General features: G+C 35.8%; 1 protein-coding gene across 1 annotated transcript in view; it reads right to left on the bottom strand.

Moving 5' to 3' along the window:
- The window catches only part of LOC149780886 (ubiquitin carboxyl-terminal hydrolase 10-like), a 72,474-nt gene that overhangs the window by 44,622 nt on the left and 1,561 nt on the right, over positions 1-26,291 (bottom strand). Inside the window, exons 2-4 of the mRNA XM_089937988.1 lie at positions 18,362-18,463; positions 12,153-12,189; positions 1,193-2,647 (exon numbers count right to left, since the gene is read on the bottom strand). Coding sequence (XP_089794114.1) covers positions 1,193-2,647; positions 12,153-12,189; positions 18,362-18,463 — 1,594 coding nt within the window. The remainder of the gene's footprint in view (positions 1-1,192; positions 2,648-12,152; positions 12,190-18,361; positions 18,464-26,291) is intronic.

The raw sequence follows: 26,291 nt of genomic DNA on the forward strand, positions 1-26,291 counted from the left end.
TAAAATAACTTCATTGGTTCCCAAGTTATACCTGTAGAGATTACCAATGCATATTTATCCTTGTAGGACACTGACTTTGAGATAGTATGTGTGACTATTAAATACAAATGCAGCCTTGTCATGACCTACATGTATAGCTAGTTCAAGTTTAATTAAAATAAAATCAGTGGTTTACGTGTAATACTTCCAACAATGACACTTGTGTCAGAGTACTTTTCCCCCTTGCTATGAATTTCAGGGGATTGGCAATGGTATGCAACACACCATCAGGTCATGACAAAGAACGGGGTACAATTTCATTAAAATATCCTTAGTAGTTCAAAAGGTATACTCCTGACAAAGATTAAATTTTCCATCGCCATGACCTTGACACTGAAGCAGGGGAATGGCTATCATATATGATGTCTTCTAGTTATGACATATAGTTTGCAAAGTTTCCATTAAAATATCTTCATTTCCGTCAAAAGTTATACTTCTGTCATGGATACAGCTCACAAAATTCCATTCCCCTGGATGTGACCATGTCCTTGAGTCAGAAGCACGACTGATATGCAACACTTTGTCCAGTCATGATATACAATATAACAAAGTTTTAATTAAATATCTTTTGTGGTTCAAACGTTATACTCCAGACACAGACACAACTCACAATTAAATGTGCCCTTGTCCTGACCATCCCTGACCTAAAGGCACAGGCAAGGGTATGTTAAAGTCATTATACATACCCAGGCAAAGTTTAATGAAAATCACTGTCCAGTACAAAATTCTGAGCCAGACAAGCAAATGTTAATGGAAAGGCAGACATATAATGCCATAATATGTTAAGACAAACTTAGGTTTAAAAACTTGTTTCCAGTTGATATATAGGAAATTATACACAGCCATACATAATTAAAATGAGAAATACTTGTACAGAAATTAGTAATGGCTATATCTCACTGTCTACTTCTCTGTTTCTTACAAAATATAGTAGAAGTGTTTCTCTTTATTCAACACAAGACTGGAGATCCTAAACACCATTTTGCTCGATCAATAATGAACAATCCCAGGATATGAGCTCATGACTTAAAAACTAATGACTATGAAGATTAAAGTTTTGACTCTTATGGTTATGGGGTCAAGGATCAAATTAATCGTCAGATTTTAAATCTACTGAGAACCCAATCACTGTAAATTCAATTCCAACACTTACCACCAAGCTGCTTTGCAACACTATCTTCTGAAGCAGACACTGGCTGGGCATGTGGCCAACTTGAATCTTTCTTGTCTCCATCAGTGCCCTGATCATTGACAGAAGTAGGTATGGATGTACTCTTTTCACCACCAGAATAAGCAGTATATGTAGTATGGGCAGACGGATAACTGCTTTCAGAAGCTTTAAATAATCCTGCCCATGTTTTGGTCTTGGGTGGCTCCTGAACTACAGGCCCAGTTACTATTGAAACGGGTGACACATGTGTAGTCAAACCCTGAGATGCATCAGAAATCCTTATATTAGAACAGGTGTTATCTTTGACATGAGCCGAGTCACCAGAGCTGATATCACTACTCGTGACAGCACTAACACTAACAGACAGACTGTATGGAGTAACTATTTTAAGGCTATCATTACATATGTGTTCAGCATTATTAGGAACAGCGTTGACTGTAAAAGTATTTGTGAAATAATTCCCTGTGGGTTCATTCTGCACAGATGACTGTTGACTAGAATTGATGGTCTCCTCGACAGGAGGAGATGCTAAGAGATTATTAACAGTATTTGCAGCACTTTGATTTCTGGCAACATGTTGTGATGAAGGTCTGTCTAAATATGGAGTGTATGTGGAAGGAATTGGTTTTGTTGCATCAACTGGTGCATTATGAATTTCATGTACAGAACAAGTCCTTTCCTTTGAATCAGTCAGTGCTACTTCAGTTTGTAGTCCAGGTACTGGTACTGGTACTGGTTTGGGGGTGGGTGTAATATTTGACTGTTGCAATACCTCCACTGATTTATCTGTCCTGTCAGTGGAGTCGGTCAAGTACTGTGTGGTTCTATTTACTGATTTTGTATCAGTGCTATACACAAATGTGGTACCAGAACTCTCAAAATCTGGATGGGCACTGACTGTCCTCGAAATATAATTGCTTCCATCTGCAATATTCCTGTCCATATTAGGGTTAAAACCACCTACAGGCTGTGATGACACATCTGAATTTAATTCTGTTCTGTATACAACCTGTGGTACATCTTTATATTCTGGTGTTTGATCACTGTTGTACAAAGTGGTCCCAGAATCTGAAACCTTATTGTAATAATCAGGTGGCCTTCGTTTCTTGTTTCTCCTCTCATACGTTTTCAAACTAGTTTCCAATTTGGACTTGCTCTCTGCACTTCCATCGAAATCATCAGCAGAAACATTGTATTGCTTCTCAATCACTGAACCCTCTGGATAAGGAACATGTTGCTGAAGTTGAACCATGGGCACACCGAAATGATAACCTGGAGGGATCTTAGGGACTCCATGGTAAGGACCACAGACATGGAATCCCATGGAAATATGATCAGGCATCATGTATGGCTGCTGCTGTTGTTGTTGCTGTAGTAATGGGGCCATGTGCTGCTCCAACTGTGTAGCAGCATATACAGGTTTCTCGGACTGCTCACCTACAAAAAGAAAGTAAAAACATTGGTAACATCTCAGGAAAAAAAAAGGCATTCCAATTAGTCTAAAAGGAAAATGTAACAGTAATAAGCCAATTAATATAGGCTGAGGCAGTCACTGTTCTGGGGTTTAACGCCATTTTTCAGCACAAGATAGGCTATACATGGCGGCCAGTATAACTGGTGGAGGAAGAACCCTGGAAAACCTAGGGAAGAACCACCGACCCACAAGAAGCTATTGACAGGCTTTCCCACATACCCACACTACCAGAGCCTTGAACTCTAACCCACACAGACAGAGGTGAGATGGCAGTGATCCGGAACGGTGAGCGCTTTAGACCACTCGGCGCACCCAGGCTGAGGCAGTAATACAAGTTGAAAGAAAACCACATCAGGATAATGAACTGCTATTTGGTTAAAAACTGTGGCAATGGCCATGTTATTCAACTGTATTATTTTACTTTGAATAGCCGCTACTGTATTGGCATCTATAATTTCAACATGGAAAGTGTTTGTTCTGGGAATCTACATATCAAATATGGCCCCGTATGAGCAAAGAAAAGCCGTTGCGCAGAGTACCAAAATTATAATGGTCTATAGCTTTGATTAGGATAAAGTTAAAATCTCATGTCTTGCGGGGTTTTCTTACTTTAGGTCCCTCTCATGGTTTGTACAGCCCAAAAGAGTTGTTTCTCAAATGGTCATTTTACTTCAAGATAGCTCATGATATATTTTGTTTTGGCACAATGGCACAAGTGGAAAAGTTTTAAAATCCTTCCACCCGTTCCTCATTATGTCCTTGTGGATTTGCTGCAGCTTTTCATGTAAGAAAAGTGAACACTAAACTGTCTCATAGTCACATCTAATGATAATTGCAGAGTAGGCATTGTTTTAAAAAAAGTGGATGTCGTTTATTCTTTATAACCAGTAAACATGCACTAAATAGTTGCATTTTGAGAAGGTACACAATGAGGCATTGATTTATCTATTATTACTCTTATAAACTAATGGAGACTTTTTCCACTCCAAAATCAATTTTTTGATAACATTACCATAAAGAAAGTAAAACAAAATCACATGTTCCAACACATATTGAATGCATTATTGTTTTGAAGAAATCTGCTTACAGTTTTTATATTTAAAAAAAAAAACCATGATGATCATTCTCCAGTTAATTTTAAACAATTGCTAGTTCTAAAGAAGGTAATGTATGATACAAACTTTTTTATATTGAAAAAAAAAAAAAAACAAACAAAAATGATCATTCAACTAATAATAACCAACTACTAGTTCTAATGAAGGTAATACATGATAAATAATGCCAAATCAAATTTTATACAATAAAAATTTCAATGCCTTGTGAACTTTATTAATATTATGACTGTCCAATGAATCTAAATTTCAAACATTTTATATTTTATAAATACATGATTGGAATCTACAGATGCATTCATGTCTTATTTGTGTTGATGTCCATGTGATTTGTTATTTGCATAATTATCTCATGAAAGTCTGCAATAATATGTTCTACCCCTTGCTGAGAAAAGAATAACAATCATCTAACAGATGAATTCAAATAATCACAGCAGTGTATCCCCTGGGTGTGTAAAACTGAAGGTAAAAAGAAAACAACCTTGGTGTCAGAACTGGGGGTCAAATAAAAAATGTGGGGGGGGGTCAAAAAAATACTGACAAATTTTCATCCAACTCGTACTTTTTCAGCTTGAAATAGGATATTGCAACCTGCACAACATTCTCTCTCTCTCTCTCTCTCTAAACATACAAATAAACCAACATGCACAATATAACAAACAAATGCATTGTCCATTCAAAGAATAATTTTATCAGTTCATTTTTCTTTTAAAATCATACTTTTAACAGTCTCCTTATAATCTTTTTGAAGCAATATTATAGACCAACATATTATATACAAGCCAATACAAAAAGCCTAATAAATCTTTTTAACCAAATGGCAGTCAATTTACTCCCTGTCATAAAATGTTTACTATCATCGGTTTCATTGTACTTCGTCCTTGAACAAATTTATCCAAAAATCAAGGAGGCTAATGATTCATCTTGTTTCTAATAAGTTACACTTGAACTTTAAAGCCTTTCTTTTATTGCAGCAAAGTTAAAAACCAACAAAATCTGCAATGACCCCCTGACTGTGGAATCCAAATAAATGCATTTGTCTCTGCAAGTTTACTGATTTCTTTGTTGTGAAAGAATGTCTTGGGTTATAATGTGTTCTCCAGATATCTTGTGGCGAACGATGGCAGATTTGTTACAATTCTTAAACCCTGTCACAAAAGGATTATTCACTTTTGCAGTCTTCGCAATCACGCTATAAGAAGTCACACTGGTAATCCTAATGGATGTGCCGTTTTCCAGTCAAGGGAATTATTTTCTCCATTTTTCATTAAAGTTAGATCCACAGTTACTCTTTTGTATTCTGCTTCTTTCACTTTCTTCGCTAATGATTTTTAGTGTCTGATGTTTTAATCTGGAGATCACTTTCTAGTGCAACAAGCATTGAGGTTAAACATCTTGCTGAGCTCAACGGAAATCGCATGCGAGCTCGCAAGATTAGGGGAAGCTACTCTGCCATAACATTGCCTATGCTAGTCTGGTTCCTTATTTCATATATTCCCTGCGTTCCAATCCGCTATATGAATAGAGGAGCTCAACACAGGAAGCCTATGCTCGCAGTATACAATGCCACCCTTCGTCCAACGCATTGGATATTAAATAAATCCTGATGACATTATGTGAATCCCTTGAATCATAAAAACGCACAGCAACAAAATGTGCGTCAATTTTCTCCAGCGTGCATCCCTGATGCACAAATGTGCGTAAAGGGAAACACTAAATCATAGTCACACCCTAACGACATTAAAAAACATCTAACAGGTTTTAAAAGTCCAATGCCCAAATTCTCATTAACATCATGCATGATTTCTTTCAACATTCAATCATAGCTTTAAAATTCGAGAAAGAATAGTTGTTAATGTTGCTGCTGGAACATAAAAAGAAACAAAAATTATTCCCAGAGGCCACCTGTCCTTGTAACAATCAGAAAATATAAAAACTATAATGAATTTAATATCAATAACAATTTGAATCCATCAGAGTCAGACAGCATTATTAAGATGTCTTATCTTTTGTTTGTCCACATAGATTTGAGTCCTGGGCTTGGCCAATGCAGCATTATATATATTTAATTTGTAGCGTTTGTTAGTTTTTTCTTCATGATTCTGTATAATAGTATTTTGGACCTGACCTTGTCTAAAAACATGTTCACTGGGTACATGAGGACACTGATATTATTTTTATTTTGTAAACAAATAATATAGTTAATATTTCTATATGAGAGTGGGTTAAAAATTAGGATAATTTTCAACTCAGATAAACATGTTTATTTGGGACTGGGTCTAGGACATTGGTATTCCCACATGATAAACTGGGTATTCCTGATGCTCACCATTTTCTTTATTATACTTTTAGTAACAGATTGGAATGTTCCAGAATGGAAAATTCAATTAATATACAGTATTTTCAGAAAATGTTAATTGCAAAAAATAGGTCAAACAGGAGTTTATAATTTTGTTTACTTGAAAAAGTATTCATTCTTGCTACAACATCAGAAGCATAATCATTTGCATTGTTTTGTTCAGGTGTTAATTTGGGTGGAATTATTTCTTCAAATTATTATTCTCTGGAATTAAAAAGTACTCAATATTCTTGGCCAGAAACATTAATTTGGAATTATAGAGAATCCAGACAAGAGCATCTTGGATGATATTACTGTGATTAACTGGATAACTGTTAACACATCACAACACTTCAGACCACTAGTACATTAGTACATTCAAGACTAGAAGCACATCAACACATCTGGTGTTGGATCTTATTTTGAACACCACTGGAATTTAATCAGAACTTTATTCATTGGGACTGGAGACGACTTCTTGGACCATTTAGGATTTATTTCACAATACCAAAGTTCTTTCTAAATTTTCACTCTACAAAATAGGGAGATAATTATTTGTTTAATATTTGATCTTGTTGGTTCTCGCTGTTTTCTATTGCTTAGTTTTAGACCATAGAGTTGTAACAGTGGATATGTGAGAAAGCTTGCTAACAGAGGTTCTTTCCGGGGTTTTCTCTGGTTCTTCCTCCACCAGAGATACTAGCTCCCATGTATACCAATCATGTTCAGAAAAACGGAGTTAAACCCATAATAACAACAAACTTATGACAAATAGCTTATGCTTGAACTGCTAGTTTCCCCACAAAACTGCAGACCTCCATATGGTTCCTCATCATTGCCACTGTGGCATTAATTTCATGATGGTAACTGTTCCTTTAAAAGCAGCTCTACTGCAGGTTGATTTTCAATGTTATTGTGGTGACAATAAGCAATGGACTTTTGATATATGAAGTGTTTATTTTATTGAATGACCACTGATTTGACTAGCTATAAGAAAGATCAGTGGTAAAAAGAACTTGTGAATTTATAAATATATGTGGATAAACTTTGACATTTATTTGTGGATTGCCTTTCTTTCATTGTATCAGTAAGACCACATAAATAAATATTATTGTTAATAAGGAGAGCTCAAAATAAGATTAGTTGTTTAAAATGTCCTCTCTCCAAACATACAATTCAGCCTCCAAAAAATTAACAAGTAAAATTCCTGCAGTTGTCAGAGATATTATTTTCCACTGATAGTGATGTAAACCTGTTAGGCTATGTTGCATAAATCAGTTAGGAATGCATGACCATTTTTACATTAGCATAAATCAGTTAGGAATGCATGACCATTTTTACATTAGCATAAATCAGTTAGGAATGCATGACCATTTTTACATTAGCATAAATCAGTTAGGAATGCATGACCATTTTTACATTAGCATAAATCAGTTAGGAATGCATGACCATTTTTACATTAGCATAAATCAGTTAGGAATGCATGACCATTTTTACATTAGCATAAATCAGTTAGGAATGCATGACCATTTTTACATTAGCATAAATCAGTTAGGAATGCATGACCATTTTTACATTAGCATAAATCAGTTAGGAATGCATGACCATTTTTACATTAGCAAGAACTGAAAACAGGAGTTGTGCAAATGGTGAGAGTTTGCAGTGAGTTGTGCAAATGGTGAGAGTTTGCAGTGTTAGTTACCAGGCTGTGTAACTGCAAAATGTACTTGATAAATTTATTTGTGCAACAAAGTTTTAACGTCCATTGCACAGCATTTCAATTACAACACTTTCCCAAGAAATATAAACTCAGGATAAATAACAATAACAATAATCGTAACAATAATAGTAACAACAATAATAATAAGTGTAAGTTTAGTTGTGAAGGAAATGAGTGTTTCTCAAGGGTCTGTTCATAAATTATTCCTTGTATTGTAAAGCTCACAGAGTTTCTCTGGGCACTGTACACAAGTCTGTTATAGCCTTCAGGTGTCTCTGAAGGGTCTATTTAAAGTTGAACCATACAAATATAAATGCAGTCCAACTTTTTAAATCTACTGCACATTAATAAATATAAAATTCTGAATACAAACTTTGATATTTTTTAAAGAGTTCTATAATCTTCCCACACATTTGTATATAATGTCCCACAAGTTCTGACCCAGTGTGTTCCTTTGGCATGCTTTTTCCTCAATTATAGTTAGAGAAACAAAAGCTCAAAATCCCCCTGGTTTATCTTGATTTTGAAAGTACATCTAATGAGAAACTATACAATGTTCACATCAGCCAGGATGAATATAATTGCTATAGGAGTGGCCAATTTATGATAATACTCATTAATCTAATATGAGTAACCTCTGCTATGAGTGACCACCTGTCATTTCCGACCACAATCGTAATGCACAGATCAATTTTATTATATAAATACTCCATTATGAGTGACCACCTGGCTGAACATCACCAGCGACTGCAATGTCTTGACAAAATATGCATTTCAACACTGCTATGAACAACCACATCTAAAAAAAACAAAAAACAGATCGTCAACACTGACCATGACTTCATCCTTTGTAAACATGAGAGCTCAGGATATATGTAGTATGCAAACAAAATGCACATTAAACAACACTACAGCTGAACAACTATACAGCGAGATAAATACCACTAACCATCACTTAATCCTTTGTAACAATGACCACACAAATAGTAAAGATTGTTCTAATAATTTATTTAAAAAACAAAATTGGCTAGCTACCAGTTTTGTGAAATTTACAAGTACAGTGTATGGTGTCATTTGTAAACTACAGTAAACCAGACTAAAGTACATGTCACTAGCCGCCATTGTAGTGCCAAAGTCATGTGAACAGCCAGTAAGATTAACCATTTTTTCATCAAAGGGAGTAATGATGGAAATACACAATCAACTTAGAGGTTTGTATTTTTTCTTTATCTTTGTGAAAACTCATACAAGGCCAGTAATCCTAATGTCCCAGTGAGAAATCTTTTGAAAGGGCTTCAGTGTAGGGCTGAGTACATCGTTAGTCTTTCCAGTTATTCCGTAATGTGGGGGGGGGGGGGGGGGACGAGCTCTTTGTCTTTAATGCTAGTAAGTGAGAATCATTTCTGGATTCTTTTTTTTAATTATTTTTCTTTGGTTAGTGTTTCATCAAGCCACCATCTGTTTACCCAGAAGCAGATGGTCGCAACCTTTGTTTATCGAGCTATAACACTGGTGCTTTAAACTTCGTCTCAAAATAAATGTATTATTTCTTGATGAGTTAATTGTCTTTTGGTTTCATTTATTGGCACATAATATACATTTATTCCACATTTTCCCTAAACCTGATCAAAAAATGAAATACATATAGTCATTATTACATCAACACTAATAACGATGGCAGAACCTCCAATGAAAATAAGAAAAATTCTGGAAGAAAGAACATATTCATGAGATGTTAAAATATAAATTTGATTCATGTTGTTTGAAAATGTATATCTTTATTATATAAAGTTATTTTGAGAGGAATGCATGCAATATTTAACAAGATTTATGAATAAAGGATACAATACATGTACAAGACCATTTTCATACACCTCTTATGAGAGACCTCTTTTTTTGGCAGAAGGGGCAGTCTCACATAACAGGTTTTACTGTATAATCAACTGATGTGAGAATGGTTTTTGTATGTAATTATGGCCAAGAAGAATTGTGAAAATTGATCAAAATTGGCACCCTTAATTATTTGATGAATGAAATTTTTTTTGCATAGCAGCAAAAAAAACAAAAACATTCAGTAAAATCCATCTTAGAGGGATAAGTAAAATTCATGTAAACTTTCCAGACTGTTACAAGTGCAGTATTCAACAAAATTATAAAATGTGTATGTCTTGTTCGGTCCCAAATTTATATTCCATAAATGACTACTTTATCCTGCTCACATTAATCAATTTTATAAACCTGCACCAACTTGAAATAATCAGATCTAAATTTGTTCAGTGTACCTTGACAAAACAATGATTACAATACTGACGGACAGCTTACACAACTGTAAAACACTGGACTGACTTGGCCAACATGTATAAATCAGGTAATCAATTGTTTAAGCTTTAAAAACTGTATCTGGATTATAAAATTGCTGAACTTGACCAAAAGACAGTGGGCTTATGTGAAATGCCTGTAATAAATAGGAAATCAAAACAATCTATATATGGCTATTCTGTGATCTATGAACTGAAACTGCCAGCTTTTACAGACAAGTTTTAAATAATGAATGACCCCTGACCCTAATTAAAAGCGATATAATTTGTATCTCTTCTCAAAGATTAACTTTTCTGCTTCAGAGATGGCTTTAATGCACAGGCAGAAAGATGAAGATAGTGAACTATTTCTGTCATACTGGCACAAAAGGCAACTTCCATTGCTGCTCTGGTAACCCAACTACTCTTCCGATCATCAAGCAGACAAAATTCACCAACTCCTTACCCTAATGATAAAAACGACCTCACTTTCACATCTGATGTACTGACATGTTTGATATCACTGACTCTCCTATGATCATTAAACAAGTAAACTGTACAAACTGCAACAGAATAAGGACATTAATGAATATGTAGACTTGGATAATGTAATACTAAAAAACAAACAAAAACTTTTAAGCAAATTCTTGAAGTATAATGTTTGCAAGGCTTCGACGTTATGTTAATATCATGTAAATTTTCTTCTGGCATTATGTTATCATACATTATCTTCATTTAAACAACCGAATGAAATGTTTAAAGTTACTGTATGTTCACATTTTTTTTCCAGTTATAAAATGTAAGCATATTACTCCCAAAAGAGATAATAATGTAGATAAATCGGTGCCTTTCACTCTCACTTAACTTCTTTAGAGCATGCCTGCAGGGGTCATAAACAGTAAACCATGCCTATTTTGATCACCTCCACTCCTCAGTGGTCATCGGATGCGACTCAATGAGAAAGCACGTTGTGCAGAGCTGTTCTCAGTGAGACGCAAAGAGAGGGTGGAGGGTTTATTTCTTACATATGTCCACTCTTTTCACCCCCACCACAAAGGGAACTGAATAAATGTGTGAGCTGTTCTATATATTTTCATCAGAGTTGCCCAGTACAATTTTGCAGCTGACAATAGTTCTAAATAATTTTTTCACTGAATTTAACTTAAAACTTAAAAAATAATACTTCCAGAAATGACCAATTTTTATACTTTGATTAATATTGCTGTGATCAGCATACAAATAGATAGGGATCCCCACCAGAGTTGGCCAAGTGGTCTAAAGCACTTCCCTTTACCGATCACTGCCATCTCACCTGTCCAAAATGGGTGCAAGTCTCGGGCTCAGTGTAACTGGTGGAGGAAGAACCCCAACCCACTAGTGGCTGCTGTAATGCTTTCTCACACAACTGCAACAGCACAGCCCCAAATCTGCTATCTGATAATGCTGGCTACAAACAACATAATCTACCATCATGCAATTCACCAACAGATCAGGGTCTCTGTTCAAATGATTACTCCTAAAAAGTTAATTATGCAATAGCAGACCAGGGTCTATGCAGTTGGACCGGACTTATAAGCATGTGTATATGGTACACTTACAAATTATTTTTGGTAAATGTAAGGTTATAGGTCATTATAAATATCTGTACTATGATGCATACCAGTCGTATAATGTGTACAAGCTAGAAGAGTTAGGGCTTTATGCATCTCTTGCCCAAAATAGTTGTATGGAAAACAAATGTAAGATCAAAGTTTTCAACATTTAAACCCAAAAATAATGTGATAACTAGACACTAAATGGTAGTAAGAGAAAGGAACAGCAATATCTTATGGACATATTATAGCAACCACTCCCACGTATGAGATAATTATTGCAGCCACTCCCTCCTACGAGATAATTTTGGTTTAAGACGTGTAATTATAAAATGTGCATGTTTTCACCAACAAGAGGGGTATATGCTTATTAGGGTACATCAGATTTTTTGTTAAATATGGTACTTACCAAATGAAATGGATTCACCTTCATCATCCCATGGAAACTAGAAAAAAGAACAAAGTTTAACTTAAATTATCTGTCTTGTTTTTTTAAATTCTGAAGAAAAGAAATTGCAGTTTGTTTAAACACTGATTAAACAATGATGCTGCTTTAAAAGAGAACAAGTCAACATAGAAGCATACCAAATGTCAGAAATTCAAAAAGATGTTAAGTCTACAATAAACGGGATTCTAGACACTTCCTGTTTCACACTGCCCTGGTACTTATTAATTCAAGTGTTATAACAGTCTTTTCAGCAATAATGATTCAATCAACCAGTTTAGTAAAGGGAAATATATAATGATCGAATCTGCTCAAGTACTCATTAAACATGCTACTTAATTTCAGAACATTTGTTTACTGGGCTTAATTATTTCTCTTACTTTTGTAATAAACCTAATTTTAGGATATGTTCATGAACATTTTACTGCACCTAAAACCAAATGCATATCAAGTATTTGATGGTCATAACTCTTGAACATGGATGGAATGGAAATTGAATTAAAGTGATGCGCGCTCACTCGGAGCATCTATCACTAGTCTGTGCCAGCACAGCTGGCTTTTAAATTGCTCCTGGGGGAAGGAAGGAGAGCCACATCCCCAGGCTTTTATGTGTTCACAGAAGACTTATTAATTAGGCCGTCAGATCGAGGTACTATTAAGTTCTAGCGATCTGAGTGTAGGGCCATGTTGAGTGGGATTGGACCCAACACGCACTCATTGTTTTCAGTTTCTATGTTTGCGACGAGTGGGATTGGACCCAGCATATGTTCACTTATACTGCTTGTTTGGGTGTGCACTGCACATATGGTATGTTGTGTCTGGTCGTGGTAGAGTCGGAGTGGTTTATGGCTTGGGAGGCGGCTCCATGGTACAGGTCAGTAGTGCTTTCAGACTCCAGGGTATGTGCGGTCTAAATGTCGTCGTGCATAATTTTGAATAAAACAATGTGCTGTTTTTAAGAGTCGGTTAGAGTTAGACACCTAAGTTGACAGCGATGGTTACTGATGTTGCCACCTTGTGTGGCAGGTCCTGATGGTCTTAGGTTTCTGAGACCACCTTAGCTGGTATGAGTGTTTTGGTGTCTTAATGATCTATTCTATAAGCATTTTTATGTAGCAGCATTGTGCCGCTGGTCCTGATGGTCTTTGGAGTTAGACCACCTTATATGTCTTAATTTAGGGTCTTATTTCCTAGGTCAAGTTTTACTTGCAGCCTTGTGCTGCTGGGCCCGATAGTCTTTGGGCTTCAGACTACCTTATATGTGCTAATTTGGGGTCCTTGATATAATGTGGATGGCCCTGATGGTCTGGGTTCGAGACCACCTTATACGTTTTAATTTGGGGTATTATAGGTAGATCTATGCATTTATATGGCTGTCACCTAGGTTGAGTAGATGAATTTCAGAGGTGTCAGTTCATCAGTACAGATGTAGGTTGTTGTTTATGAAGGGTGTTGTTATTGGGTTAATAGAGCAATATAATAGGGATGGAGCATAAGGGTGCATGCTAGGGCTATGAGTTCATTTTATTATTATTTCAGGCTGGATTGTTATTTGTTTCAGATAGGTGTCTTTACCGAGCTTTCGGGTCTTATTAGATGCTCAAAGACACCTGATCTGAGATTCCCTAGTTAGTAGTCTCTTTTTTCCAAGTATATATATAAGGTGTAAAGGGGAAAAGAATAATCTAAGAAAAAATATAAGGAAAAATATTAATTTTTTTTTACAAATAATTTTTTTATTTTAATAAATTTTTAATTTTAAATAAGCATTACATATTATTATTCAATTCCTATTTTCCTATTTAAAAGTGTTTGTGAGGCCTTATTGGTTTTATTTTTTCTGGCTAGGTATAGTGTTTTCCCAGACAGATGTCTTTGCTGAGCTTTCAGGTCTTAGGAAAACGCTCAAAGACACCTGATCCGGGAGGTCCTTATTTAATTAGCCTGATTCCCTAGCTTGTGATTGTTAAAAATTTTGTGTTACATCTAGTTATTTTTTAAATTATATTTTCATGTCTTTCATATAATTAGTTGATTTCTAATTTTCTATTTTAAGTTTTGTGTGGTCTTAATTGGTTTTTTTATTTTTCTGGCTACATATAGTTTTGTTCCAGATAGATGTCTTTGCCGAGGTTTTGGGTCTTAGGAAGATGCTCAAAAACACCTGATCTGGGTGGTCCCTATTTAAGTAGCCTGATTCCCAAGCCTTAAAAATCAGATAACTCGAAATTAAAAGGTGCCTCATAGTGAGTGATAATTCTTACAGAGAGCTCCAGGCAAAGATTAACAAAGCCTGGAGGATCTGTGTGGGATTGGAGCTACTAAAACGAAAAAGTCCCTCTTGGGTGTAAAACTTTATCCTGAATTAGCAGTCTTCATTTTCTCCCATATCCAGACCTGCCAACACTGAAAAAAATCGAAATCAGGAAAATCACCATTAAAAATCAGGAGGCAGGGTAAAAAATCAGGAGGTACAAGAGTAAAGTGTATATATCATGATAAAGATGTCTACTTTTGTTAATTCAGTCCATTGTATGTTGCAGATCTGCATTTCTGCAAAAGTTCATCATTTATTTGTCCATGGGTGCCAAATCTGCTAACAAGAATAGCTTCCAGGGTTGATGCTGACAGGCTGGCTCTTTGGCTAGTTCTGGGGGTTTTTTTTACCAGTGAGAATGCTCTCTCAGCATTGCTGTTGTTATGCAGTATTGAAAGTATGGAAAGCATTACTCTTCCAAGGGTTGGAAACAACAGTTGGCCTGATCCATCCTTTTTTACCTGAGAGCAACCCACTGATGATCTGATCTTTCCACATTCAATTCTGTGTCTAAATATGTAGATTTGGTAAAGCTGAAACTCTGCGCCAATCATCAGTGTTGATTCCTTCCATTTGGCTAAAGAAAAAAGCCAGGTCCTTAAACGACACTACAGATTGTTTAGACACATCTGCAATGCTTGCACTTGCTTATTAATGTCATCTAGATCACCACATTGTATTGAACGATGCTGTAAGCAACACTGGCACAATGCATGATAGGCCCCACAAGTCGATGGATGAATGAAAGCAAACTGCTTCTCCCAATCACTCCAACAGTTTGATTCCATTTCTTTTCCTTGACTGGTGAAAATTCAGCACTTACTTCCCTTTCGTTTTCTTCTTCTCGCTTCTTGCCGAGAAACTTACCATTATGTTGCTGTGATTTGCTGATGGGGTCGGATAAAGAGAACCACTCAGAGAGACAATCTCTTTGTATTGGCAGAAGAAAACTTGAAATCAAGCTGGATATGGTAAAGTACTAAGAACCATACCAGACATGGAAAAACCATATACAGAAACCAGGAAATGGAAACGATGTTTTGTAAGAATAAAAAGATTATTTTTTCTTGAGTTAAAAAATCTGGATTTTTTCTTAAAAATCGAGGAATTGGGAGATAGTCCAAAAATCGGTATTCTCCCGATTTTTTCAGTAGGATTGGCAGGTGTGCATATCACTGGCTATCAGGTAGTGTACTCAAATGTCATCAAGTTCAAGAACCCATTGTTGGTTTTGCAGTTTGAATGTACAAATGGCTGGAATTTATTAAAGGTTGACTCCAGCAATGTTCATTACACCTGACTACCAGTAATAATCCAATTAACGGGATAAAGTGCTATCCTGTTACATCCAAGTCTCAAGGCTCTATTGGTGTAACAATGTGGGCCTAATGTAAACCTTTTCTGAAACAGCAAAAACAAAAAACTGATGATCACATCATCAAATATTTAAAGGGCTCCTTAAATAGCAAACACTAAGAAATTAAAAACATCAATACATACATCTAAATTAACTTAGAAAAAGACTGACTTCTAATCAAGCCATATGGCCAGTTTACTTACAGAATGGTAAAAATAAGAGACTGAAACAAAGATTACTATTTAAGACTGGTTACCAGTCATGGCTGTTGTTACGTGTTTAGGCTCAAATAAACATTAACACAGAAAAAGTGAAAACAAGCTTTTTAAAATTTAACAAATAATCCACAAATTATTTTGCAAAAGTCCTAGTAACAAATGTTCTAATAATTTCAAGTTCAAATCCTGATGGAAAATCCAAGATGGACGACGATGACATATGCTGTAGTCAGTACTGTGCTTTTCTACAGTTCCTTGTAGAAATACAAATAATGGCACTCCGGTGTTGATAATCCAAATTAAATTTGTAAGTAATGTCTTTCCAAAATCGCAGTGTGAGCACTCCTCAAAATATTTCCAGAGAAAAATGAATTAATCCTTTTGAAATCCAACTGATCTGAAGAAAATTATAGTTCAAAATCTGGCTACATCAAACTAACTTGACATCAGTGTAAAAAGCCCCAAACTGAGAGATCACTCTATAAAACAAAGGTTATATTGTATTATAAGACGCAGTTTCGAAATTCCCCCAAGCTGCAAAATCAGAAGGGGGTGTCATGTGATCATGTTTATATCACGTACACAGAATACGGCCTTGATTAGACCAATAATTTTCTCTAAGAAATAAAAATAATTTAAAGTGTTTACATCTTACACCCAAAGCCCCATTATGACCTTGACAACAACCAATAATTTTAAAATAAAAATAGAACTTTGTTTACTAATTTTGAATCAAGGTCAGCATCAAGGCCAATCTGCATGTCAGATGAATAAAACAAATGAAATACTTCTAAAAAATTAATATTAAAACATTTTATTTTGCTTCAAAAGGCTCTTCTGTTCTTAGTAATGGGAACTATATTTGATCAGCATATATATGACCTTGAAAGCACTTCATGCCAGGATACTTTGTCAAGTCTGGTTAAATTCTATTCAGTGATTTATTCTTATTTTTATAACAGTGACCATATTTCATGGTGGATGAGCAACATCTGTACAAACATGAAGGTCCTGTATTTTTGAGAGTTTTAAAAAAAGCATTTGCTGTATCTGATGGTGGATTTTATCATCTTTGCTAGCGAAAGGTTCTATTAACCCTATCTACACCTTGGCCTATTGAGTAGATATTTATGTGCTTTGGGTCTGTGAATTTCACTGGATGCGGCGGCAAGCCACCACATCAACATCAAGTTGTTCAAATTCTGAACACAGTTTTTACAGGATGGAGACAAGGGGAGCACACAGCCTGAATAGACTGACAAATAAGCACTTTTCCAGTGCCGGTCCGAGTTTACACAAATAATTTTCACCTAAATAGACCTATAATGGCTTCCTCTGGTATATAGTCATGCTTTCAATGTTAAACTTACAAAGTATCCTTTATAGGTCAATTGCCACCACCGTTTTTGGTCAATGTGCAATGCACCAGGCTATTGGTTAGTTGGAATTGCATACTAGGAAGGCATCTCATGAATGCCAATAGATGTCATTAGGACAAAGCACTGATATAGCTGTTCAATCTGCCAAGGTGTCAGAGTTATCAGGTTCTGCTAGCGAAGAAGCATCCTCATGTCAGGATGCTCTGTGTAAAATATGATCAATTCTATTCAATGGTCTGAATATTAAAAAAAAATTAAAAAGGTTTTTGGGTTTTTTTCTTAGCACGAATGGCCACATGATGATAGATCAGCTTCTTTGGTACAAAATTTAAAGACATTTTGTGTCTGTGCCACGTCTGATTTGAAACTTGTCAGGCCATATTTGAGAAGAAAATAAATGACAATAGTATTTGTTGATGGACACTGGAAAGATAAGGCATGGTAACCTAAAGTTAAACATACATAAATAATTTTACACCATGTTGATGGACACTGGACAATGCATGGTAACCTAAAGTTAAACATACATAAATAATTTTACACCACTGCAGTAGTGACTGTAAAAGCACAACTACTACTATTAAAATTATTACAGAGGTCTCGCTAAGATTTTAAAACTAGAAGTTCAGAACTCTCAGCAAAACCAATGAAACAAAAATGAGGGCACTTTTTACCCTCCATGATGAATATACTCGTCAAGCTTAAAAGCTGTACATGGATATCATGGCCAACGCCAATGATAAAACTGTCAGAAAAGTGATAGCTAAAATTTGTATATGCTTCACAGATGAAATTAACACATGTACACAAAAACTTTAACATTAAATGATCATGCTTGCAACCATCATCAGAAATCAAACACTGATCATGTATGCATATGAAGGCAAAATAAGAGGGCTTACCTCTACTTTTCTCTCCATTCCATCCTGTCGCCCATGAAGTATCCAAAGGATTCGGTCACATTCTTCTGGTGTCAGTTGATCAAGGTCAATAAACGAAAATTCCTTAAAAAGTAAAATATATATATATATATATATATATATATATATATATATATATATATATATATATATATATATATATATATATTTTTTAACTTTCTCCTCAAAAAGCTTGAATTTAGGTACTTCTGGGCTTGGAAATTCTTTGTTTGCCAGAAGTAAAATTTTATGCACTTGAATAGCACTTCAAATATTAAACATTAAAAAAAAATTAAACCCACTGTGCCACTTTATGATAATCTCTAGCACAGGCAAATAACAAAATTTTGATCTGATTTTCCAACTTGTGGTTGTGGTATTTCTTTTTAGAACAAAAATTATGCCAATTAGAGGCCTAGAATTTACCATAAATTTATGTGTAGCCAGAAGGACTATTAGATCGAGAAATATACTAGTCCTGCTGAATCTTCACTAGTCCTTCCTACAAACCACTGAAGGGTGACAACTACAAGTTTACAATCCACCCAACTGCAAAGTGACTAACACCCTACCACTGTAAATGAACCCCATGCCACTGTTGTAAGTGGGGCACTAGTTTCATTTAGTACCAACTAGGTATCATAAGAAGTTTGCCTTTGTCAACATGAACATCAATTATAATGGGATAGCAGTAAGATTTTCAATATGTTTACCACGGTGGCCATTCACAATGGCATCATTTTCATTAAATCTTTTACTGTGAATCCCATGTTAATATGGCCATCAATTCAGCTGGTGCAGCAAGAGCAAGATTTTTAAGCTGGTAACTATAGTGGATATAATGGAACATCAAAGTAGCACCAGTCTCCTTTACAATCAACTAGATATCATTAACATTTTCTGGTGAAAACCTCATGCTGATAAGTCTTTCTGTTCAGGAGAGAAAGTAACAACAAGATTTTTAAGATGGCCCCCACAGTGACCTTTGTTGGGCATCAAATCAGCATGGCTTATTTAGGGTCAAATAGACATTAAAAGTCTTTTAATAAAATTCACATGCTGATATGGCCATCCATTGATCAAGTAATGATAAGATTTTCAACACTGATACATGTAGGTGCATGATGGCATAGCAAGCCAGAGTATAGCTCCTGTGAAGGAGAAACTTAAAACTGTGCTATGTTGTGAGATACCTCCAAGGCCATGACATGGATACAAACATACTTCATCAACGGACAACCAGAATATGATCACATCTAGAACCTACAGTTGTGGCAAAACGTAAAAATAAGTGGGAGTTTAAAATATGCACTTAGATTGTCCTCCAAGTGCTAGACGATGAAAACAAGTTCAGCAATGATAAGAAAATACAGATGTTTCAGTAGATCTGAGTCGGAGACAGTAGTTGGGTGAACAGAAAAGGGCTACAATGGTAACCAAGAGCATTATTCAACAGAAAACAAGAGTAAAATTGCATGTAACATGGGGAAGAAATATTGAGAGAAAGGTACAAACTATTGTCAACATTGTCTACATTATGTGAAAAGGTTGGTTTGGGACAGAAGAAAAAGACAAATACACTGCCAAAAGAAAACCAAGACTTGGGAGATTCAAACATAAAAACAGAGCTGTAGAGACTGTGTTTGTGTGATATGGAGTTTTAATGTAGTTTAACAATATTTCAGTCATATCACTATGATATATGCAGTGTGGCAGTTAATAGTGATGTCTATCACTGAGGAATCATGCTGCAGACATGTGGCATCATGTCCTATCCAGTCACATTATCATGACACCTGGCTGACCACATCAAACACTAACCTCTTAATGCTGAGTGCCAAGAGAGACAGCTGCCAGTACCATTTTTATAAGTCTTTGGTATGTCTTGGCTGGGGGTTCGAACCTGCAACCTCCCACAGCTGAAGAGGATGCTCTAACCACTTAGGCCACCACAGCAGTGAAGATTGACAGGAAGGTATCATACTGCAGTGGATGAAAAGAAAAGGTGGATGTGTGACCTCCAAAGACAACCTATCCAAAAGACTGAAGACAGCAAGAGAGCAGAGAACATTACAAACAGAAGCAAGTATATGCAGAAAAAAAGCACACTTCACTACCACTTTGTCTGGTTTCATCAAAAAGCTGCTAGGAGACAAAAGATCAAGCAGACTTGAATGTCCGAAAGTCATACAAGAACACTGAGAGCAGCCCAAACGTATAATCATAGAGGAACATGCAGTTCAAGCTGACAAACAAGAAACAAGACTGCATCAGCTCTTGGACCAAATTGTGTTCCTTACAAGGTTTATGAATACTGTCCAAGACTGACCAGAAGATTTTGGAAGCCAAAAAAAGTCATATGGAGAAATGGCAAGTTTACAGAATTTGCTACTTTATTCCAAAGAGAATTCAACAGTAACCTAGCAATTCAGGACAATATCCCTTCTAAACATTAATGGGAAGATATTCTTAGCCATCCGTACCCGACATCTGACAAAATACATGCTGGAGTAAAAGTACATTGATGCTTCAGTTCAGAAAGGTGAAGTTCCAGGCTGTCAAGGAAACCCAGTACTGATCTGAGAGCATTGTGGTTAGACCTTGCCATCATAAAAGGTTAATATTCCAAATACAAAATGGAAAACCCGACTCTAAAGAAATATCATATACTATTAAAGTTCATGGACAAACTTCAGCACTAGCCCAATAACTCAAAATGCACTTCATCATGCCTGACTACATAACAGCATGGGAGAGATTATAAGCTGACATTATAACTGGATGTACCAGTTTGGTGGTACTACTTTCTGCATTAAAGACTCCTTTTGAAGTTTGCAGAGAAGATGAGCCAAGGACCAATTATATCATCTGGAGTTCGGCAACCTCATCAAGGGCCTTCATGGAGGATGTGACAATTATACTTAAGTCAGTATCACACCTGATCAACTGGTCCAGAAAGTTCAGATCATCAAAGTCAAGTAGTCTGGTCCTAAAGAAAAAGAAGGTGCAAGACAGATAAAGGTTCAAAATCGGAGAGAAAATAATACCAACACTGGGTGAGCAACCAGATACGAGCCTTGACAAGTGGTTTAAAGACTCCAAGAATGACAGCATGAGTGTGGCAGACATAAAGTGACAAGCCAAAGACTGGATGGAATCTACAGGCAAGAGTGGGCTACCTTAGGAATTACAAAGACTGGTGTTACCAGCATGGTATTCAACCAAGAATCCTTTAGCCACTTCTAGTATACAAAGTCCCATTGAAAGTCACAGATGCAGTTGAGAGAATTTTCAATACATATCTGTATGGATAGAAGTGCCAAGGAGCTCTGATAGAATTAGCTTGTACAGTGCCATAGCAATCTTTAGTTACCACTACCATCAGTGACAGGAGTTCAAGGTGATGAAGGCCATGCAAAACCAGTGCAAACAGGAAAGTGAGAGTAGCAGTAGTGAAGGTACGGACAGGCAAAAAACTGGTGGCAGCAAAGGCAGCTGAAGAGGCAAACTCCAGACTGAGACACATTGACATGGTAGGAACAGAAGCAACAGGATGGTAGGGACTAGCAAGACTAAAAAGAGCTACATGTTAAGTCCCAAAGTAGCATGCCACTGTGCTGTTACAAGAAGACTGGCAAGTTAAAGTTGTCAGTATGAAGAAGTGGGATTGGATATGCTGAGAAGCTGTGAGGTCCAGAAAACTGTCTTGAAGTGAAAGATGGAGAGCTGATGCCCAGAACACCAGCTTCTTCATAAGCCCTGAATATGTCCTACCTACAACAACAAAACTGAAAGGGGGGGGGGCCAAAAATGCATTTTAAAATCATAAAAAACTGCTCCTGTTGCAACTTATGATAATAATACATAACAAAATAATCATTTGAAAAACCAACAAACTTACCATAAATTTTCAACATGACTTGAATAATTTCACAATATTAATTGTCACATGAATTTTTTCTCCAATACTATCGATGCTTAAGTTATTTTATGTACATGTCAGTGTTCACATCGTAATTAGGTCACAATCATTACTCAATTTTTGCAGCAAATATAATATACCTCTCTCTTTTCAGAACAAATCTGTAAAATAAACACCCAAGTACATCAACTATATACAAATAACCCCATACATTCACATTTTTTTCTCCAATGGACACAACCTATTGATGTGCCAGTCGAGCTCTTTTTGTGGCTATGCAAATATTTCTTTAGCCTTCCTTTTTGACCTTTTTGGCTCAATTTGTAATTGTTTCTTTTCCTTCTCAATGACGGCCTTTTTCCTTTCAAGTTGGTGCTTGTATTGGCGACATGCAGTGCGCATATTCTAAAAGAGAGCCACATCTGTTCTCTCATGAAAGAGATCTTTCTTCTTATAGTAATTAACTGCACTTTTTCCAGATACCTTCTGAGCTTCAATTTTTCTGTATGCAGCTTCTTTTGTATGTGCTGTTCCAAATACTTCCAACCGTGATTACCGTAGAGATGAGGTCACAAAATGCCAGTCCTCTAGCGTTCAGTTTTCTTATAAACTGACCAACTAAATTTCCGTCAACTTTTTGCTCCAGTCATTCCCATTTCCATATGTTTTTTTAAAACTGTTATCTAAACTTCTCATGTCACGGTCTCTCTCAACAACTCGGGACAACATGTTTTTGCAAGCATGCTTTTTCTTTTCACTGCCACGAGTTTCAATTACCCGAAGATTCATTGGATGAATTTAAACTTCTGACCAATCAGAATACTTTTTATGAGAGTCGTGGGCTAACTAATATATGGAACGAATATGTTACATGGGTCGTTGTGGAATGGGACCGAACAGATCCTTTTTAAAAAACCAAATTAGAGATGATAAAAAAATGGACTACATCAAGAAATATCTAATTTAAAGTCAGGAGAAAAGCGGATTTCCACTATAAAAAGGAGAAAAATTATGTCTGATATTTGCTGCAGAATGGATGCAAGGACTGGAAACTAAAGGCTGAAACAGGATGCCATATCTTCACAGCACAGACCTTTTGTTATGCATGGGAATCATCTATGTTACAAGAACAAGCAACACGAATTTAGTCACCAAGGTTGGCAAAGAGGTTGAGGAAGTCTCACAATGATTTTTGGCAGAAGAGAGAGGAGCAATGGAAAAACCAATTGGTTCAAGTCACAACAGACACCATCAACATTTTGTTTTCTTTGCCAATGATGTGTTAATTTCATGATTGAATTGATAATCTAGAAGCACACTAGCAGCTCTTTAGCAGGTTTATTTTATTTGCCGTTATAGTGACAGAAAAATCCCCCAAAACAAAGATCTTGGGGATAAGTGAATAATACTGCATAACCACAGGATATTCCATTTTTTGATTCTCATAAAAAGAAAAATCAGTCATAGAAAGAAACACTTGTGAACTAATTAATACAGCTAGTATAAAATATTTTTGTATTAATCTGTTTATTATCTTCCATTCCTTACATTAGCCAAATCACCTAAGATTATTTCTCAATTTGGAGAGAGAACCTGAAATGAGATTAGTTCTTTAAATGGTCACTGGTTACCTCTAAACTGCTTACAAAGATGCACTGTGACTTGCTTTTCAACAATTAGACATGCACTACTTGATCATCAGCTCCTTTGTTGAAGAACTACCTTGTAACAAATTCCTAGCTCTGTACAATTTACCAACAGAAATTATAATAAACATATCTATACTAATACTACAAACCTACTTGGTGGGATAAACATATAACCATTTGTAAATACTGACATCAATCTCATAACTGTATCTTTGTATCAGAGGTCTCGCTAGGATTTTAAAACTAGAAGTCCAGGACTCCCACCAGCAAAAGTTGCAGTCCCGTACCAGAAGCATATTGGGCATACCTGAACTAGCTAAATTTCCAGATGAGTAAAACCAATGGTTGCCAGTGAATTTAATTTTATAACTTCTTTACACCACTGATATGTAGCTCTAGTTTGTCCATTAGACTGACAGTGAATTATGTCAGGCCAAGGAAACGTCTTATTCCAAGCACTAAGCTAGGCATCACACAGTATTCCATGGGAACTACAAGTTATAACAACTTTAGCACTCTGCTGAATCTCATTACAATCTTTGTCAAATTTCCCTTTAACCCAAAATACTTGTTCAAATTTGCAAACATTTTGTCTAACTCGATTTCGTGGTCACATGCACTACTTATTCAACTACACTTGGAAATGAACACGATAATGAAAGCTAAAGTTGTTCATTTGATGTACTTTTATATACAAGTACATCACTGGGTTGTCAATATCAGTTCATTTTCCCACCACTGAGCTGAGAGTCAAGAATTTAAACTTACTGCCAAGCTATTGGGTCATGTTCTTTTGATGTACTCTTACAATGACAACATGTACTAATATGGTGGCTTTTTAGTCACTGATTTCTGTCAATGTAAATATCAACACATCTAAAATAACCAAATCAACATTTTCCCACTCGGAAGGTTGAAGCAGGACTGGCAAGTCCTTGAATTTGCCGTCCAGCAATTGTGTGCATAGGAGGACTCCTGCATAAATGATCTTCTGCATCCCAGATACAAAAGTCGCGTCGAAACACGTTGTCATTGTAAGTCAAAATATATTGTTTTTTATATTAATTATGTAGATAAACCTTGCGCATTCACAGGTATGTTTTAATCACTATTAGACCAACTGTACTATTTGATGATGAAAAGATACCAACTTCTGTTTTGATATTTAAACATCACTGGGTTTTTTTACAAATATAATCAGTGAAAAGCACCTTTTAATTTATCTTATAATGAAGATTTTAACTTCATGTTTGTGTTATCTTGTTTATAAAATCAGTTTGAAACCTTAAGAGAATAAGTAATGGCCAAATTTGCTGTGTCTATGACATACCACTTCATTAGATTGTGTTTTCCTAATAAATGGACATATAAATTAAGCAAAATGTATAATTCAAAATGTACAAAATCGAAATATGTGATTGAAGACTGAGTCAATATATTTCATCATGTACGTCAGAAACATACTGGACCACACTACAAGCAAAGTGTGCAACCAAGTCAACTAATTATCAACACAAACTGAAATCTGGAAAGGTTCATTAAGTGGTAAGAAAGGCAATACCATTCTAGGCACATAGCATCATCGAAGTGTGCGTGTTGATTTGGATTTTTAACATAGCTTTATCAATTTTTCAGTCATAATGCTACAATGTCTGCAGTATGGCAGTTTATAGTGATGTCCAGCACTGGGGCATCATGCCTCAGACATGAAGTGTCATGTCCCACCCAGTCTCATTATTTTGACACCAGGCCAACAAGTCCTAACACTAACTTCTTACTGCTAAGTACCAAGAGAGGCAGCTGTTAGTACCATTTTTATAAGTCTTTGATATGACTCTGCTGGGTTCAAACCTACAACCTCCCGGCATCTGAGACAGACGCTCTAACCACCAGTCCACCGGAGTGGTGCATCGTGGTGGAAAATGAAATTTTCCTGCCAGCAGGCTCATGACCCCATGATATACATGTAAGTGTGTCTAAGTCACATACTTTATTCCCTTGGCCAAATTAATGTAGCTGTAAAGCCACTGTTCCATATACAGAAATATGCAATGGCTATTCAAAGAAAATAGTAGACTGTCTCAAAAACTAAGCACTCACTGGAAAGAGCATACTTATTATCAGCATCAAAATAATGAATTGGTCATTTCCTTATTATTTACTATTGTTTTTATGTTTACAATCTTTCTGTATTTTTTCCCCAAACAAAATTGAGAATAATATGATTCACGTGGAGATGATACATATATGCAGAATGCCCTAGATTAATTGGATATGAAAGTCTCTGAATACCTATATTTTAAAATGAAAATTAACTAAATTTTTATTTCAAATGAATGTA

Source organism: Sinohyriopsis cumingii, chromosome 16, assembly GCF_028554795.1.
Source record: "Sinohyriopsis cumingii isolate HCF-2022 chromosome 16, ASM2855479v2, whole genome shotgun sequence".
NCBI lineage: Eukaryota > Metazoa > Mollusca > Bivalvia > Unionida > Unionidae > Sinohyriopsis > Sinohyriopsis cumingii.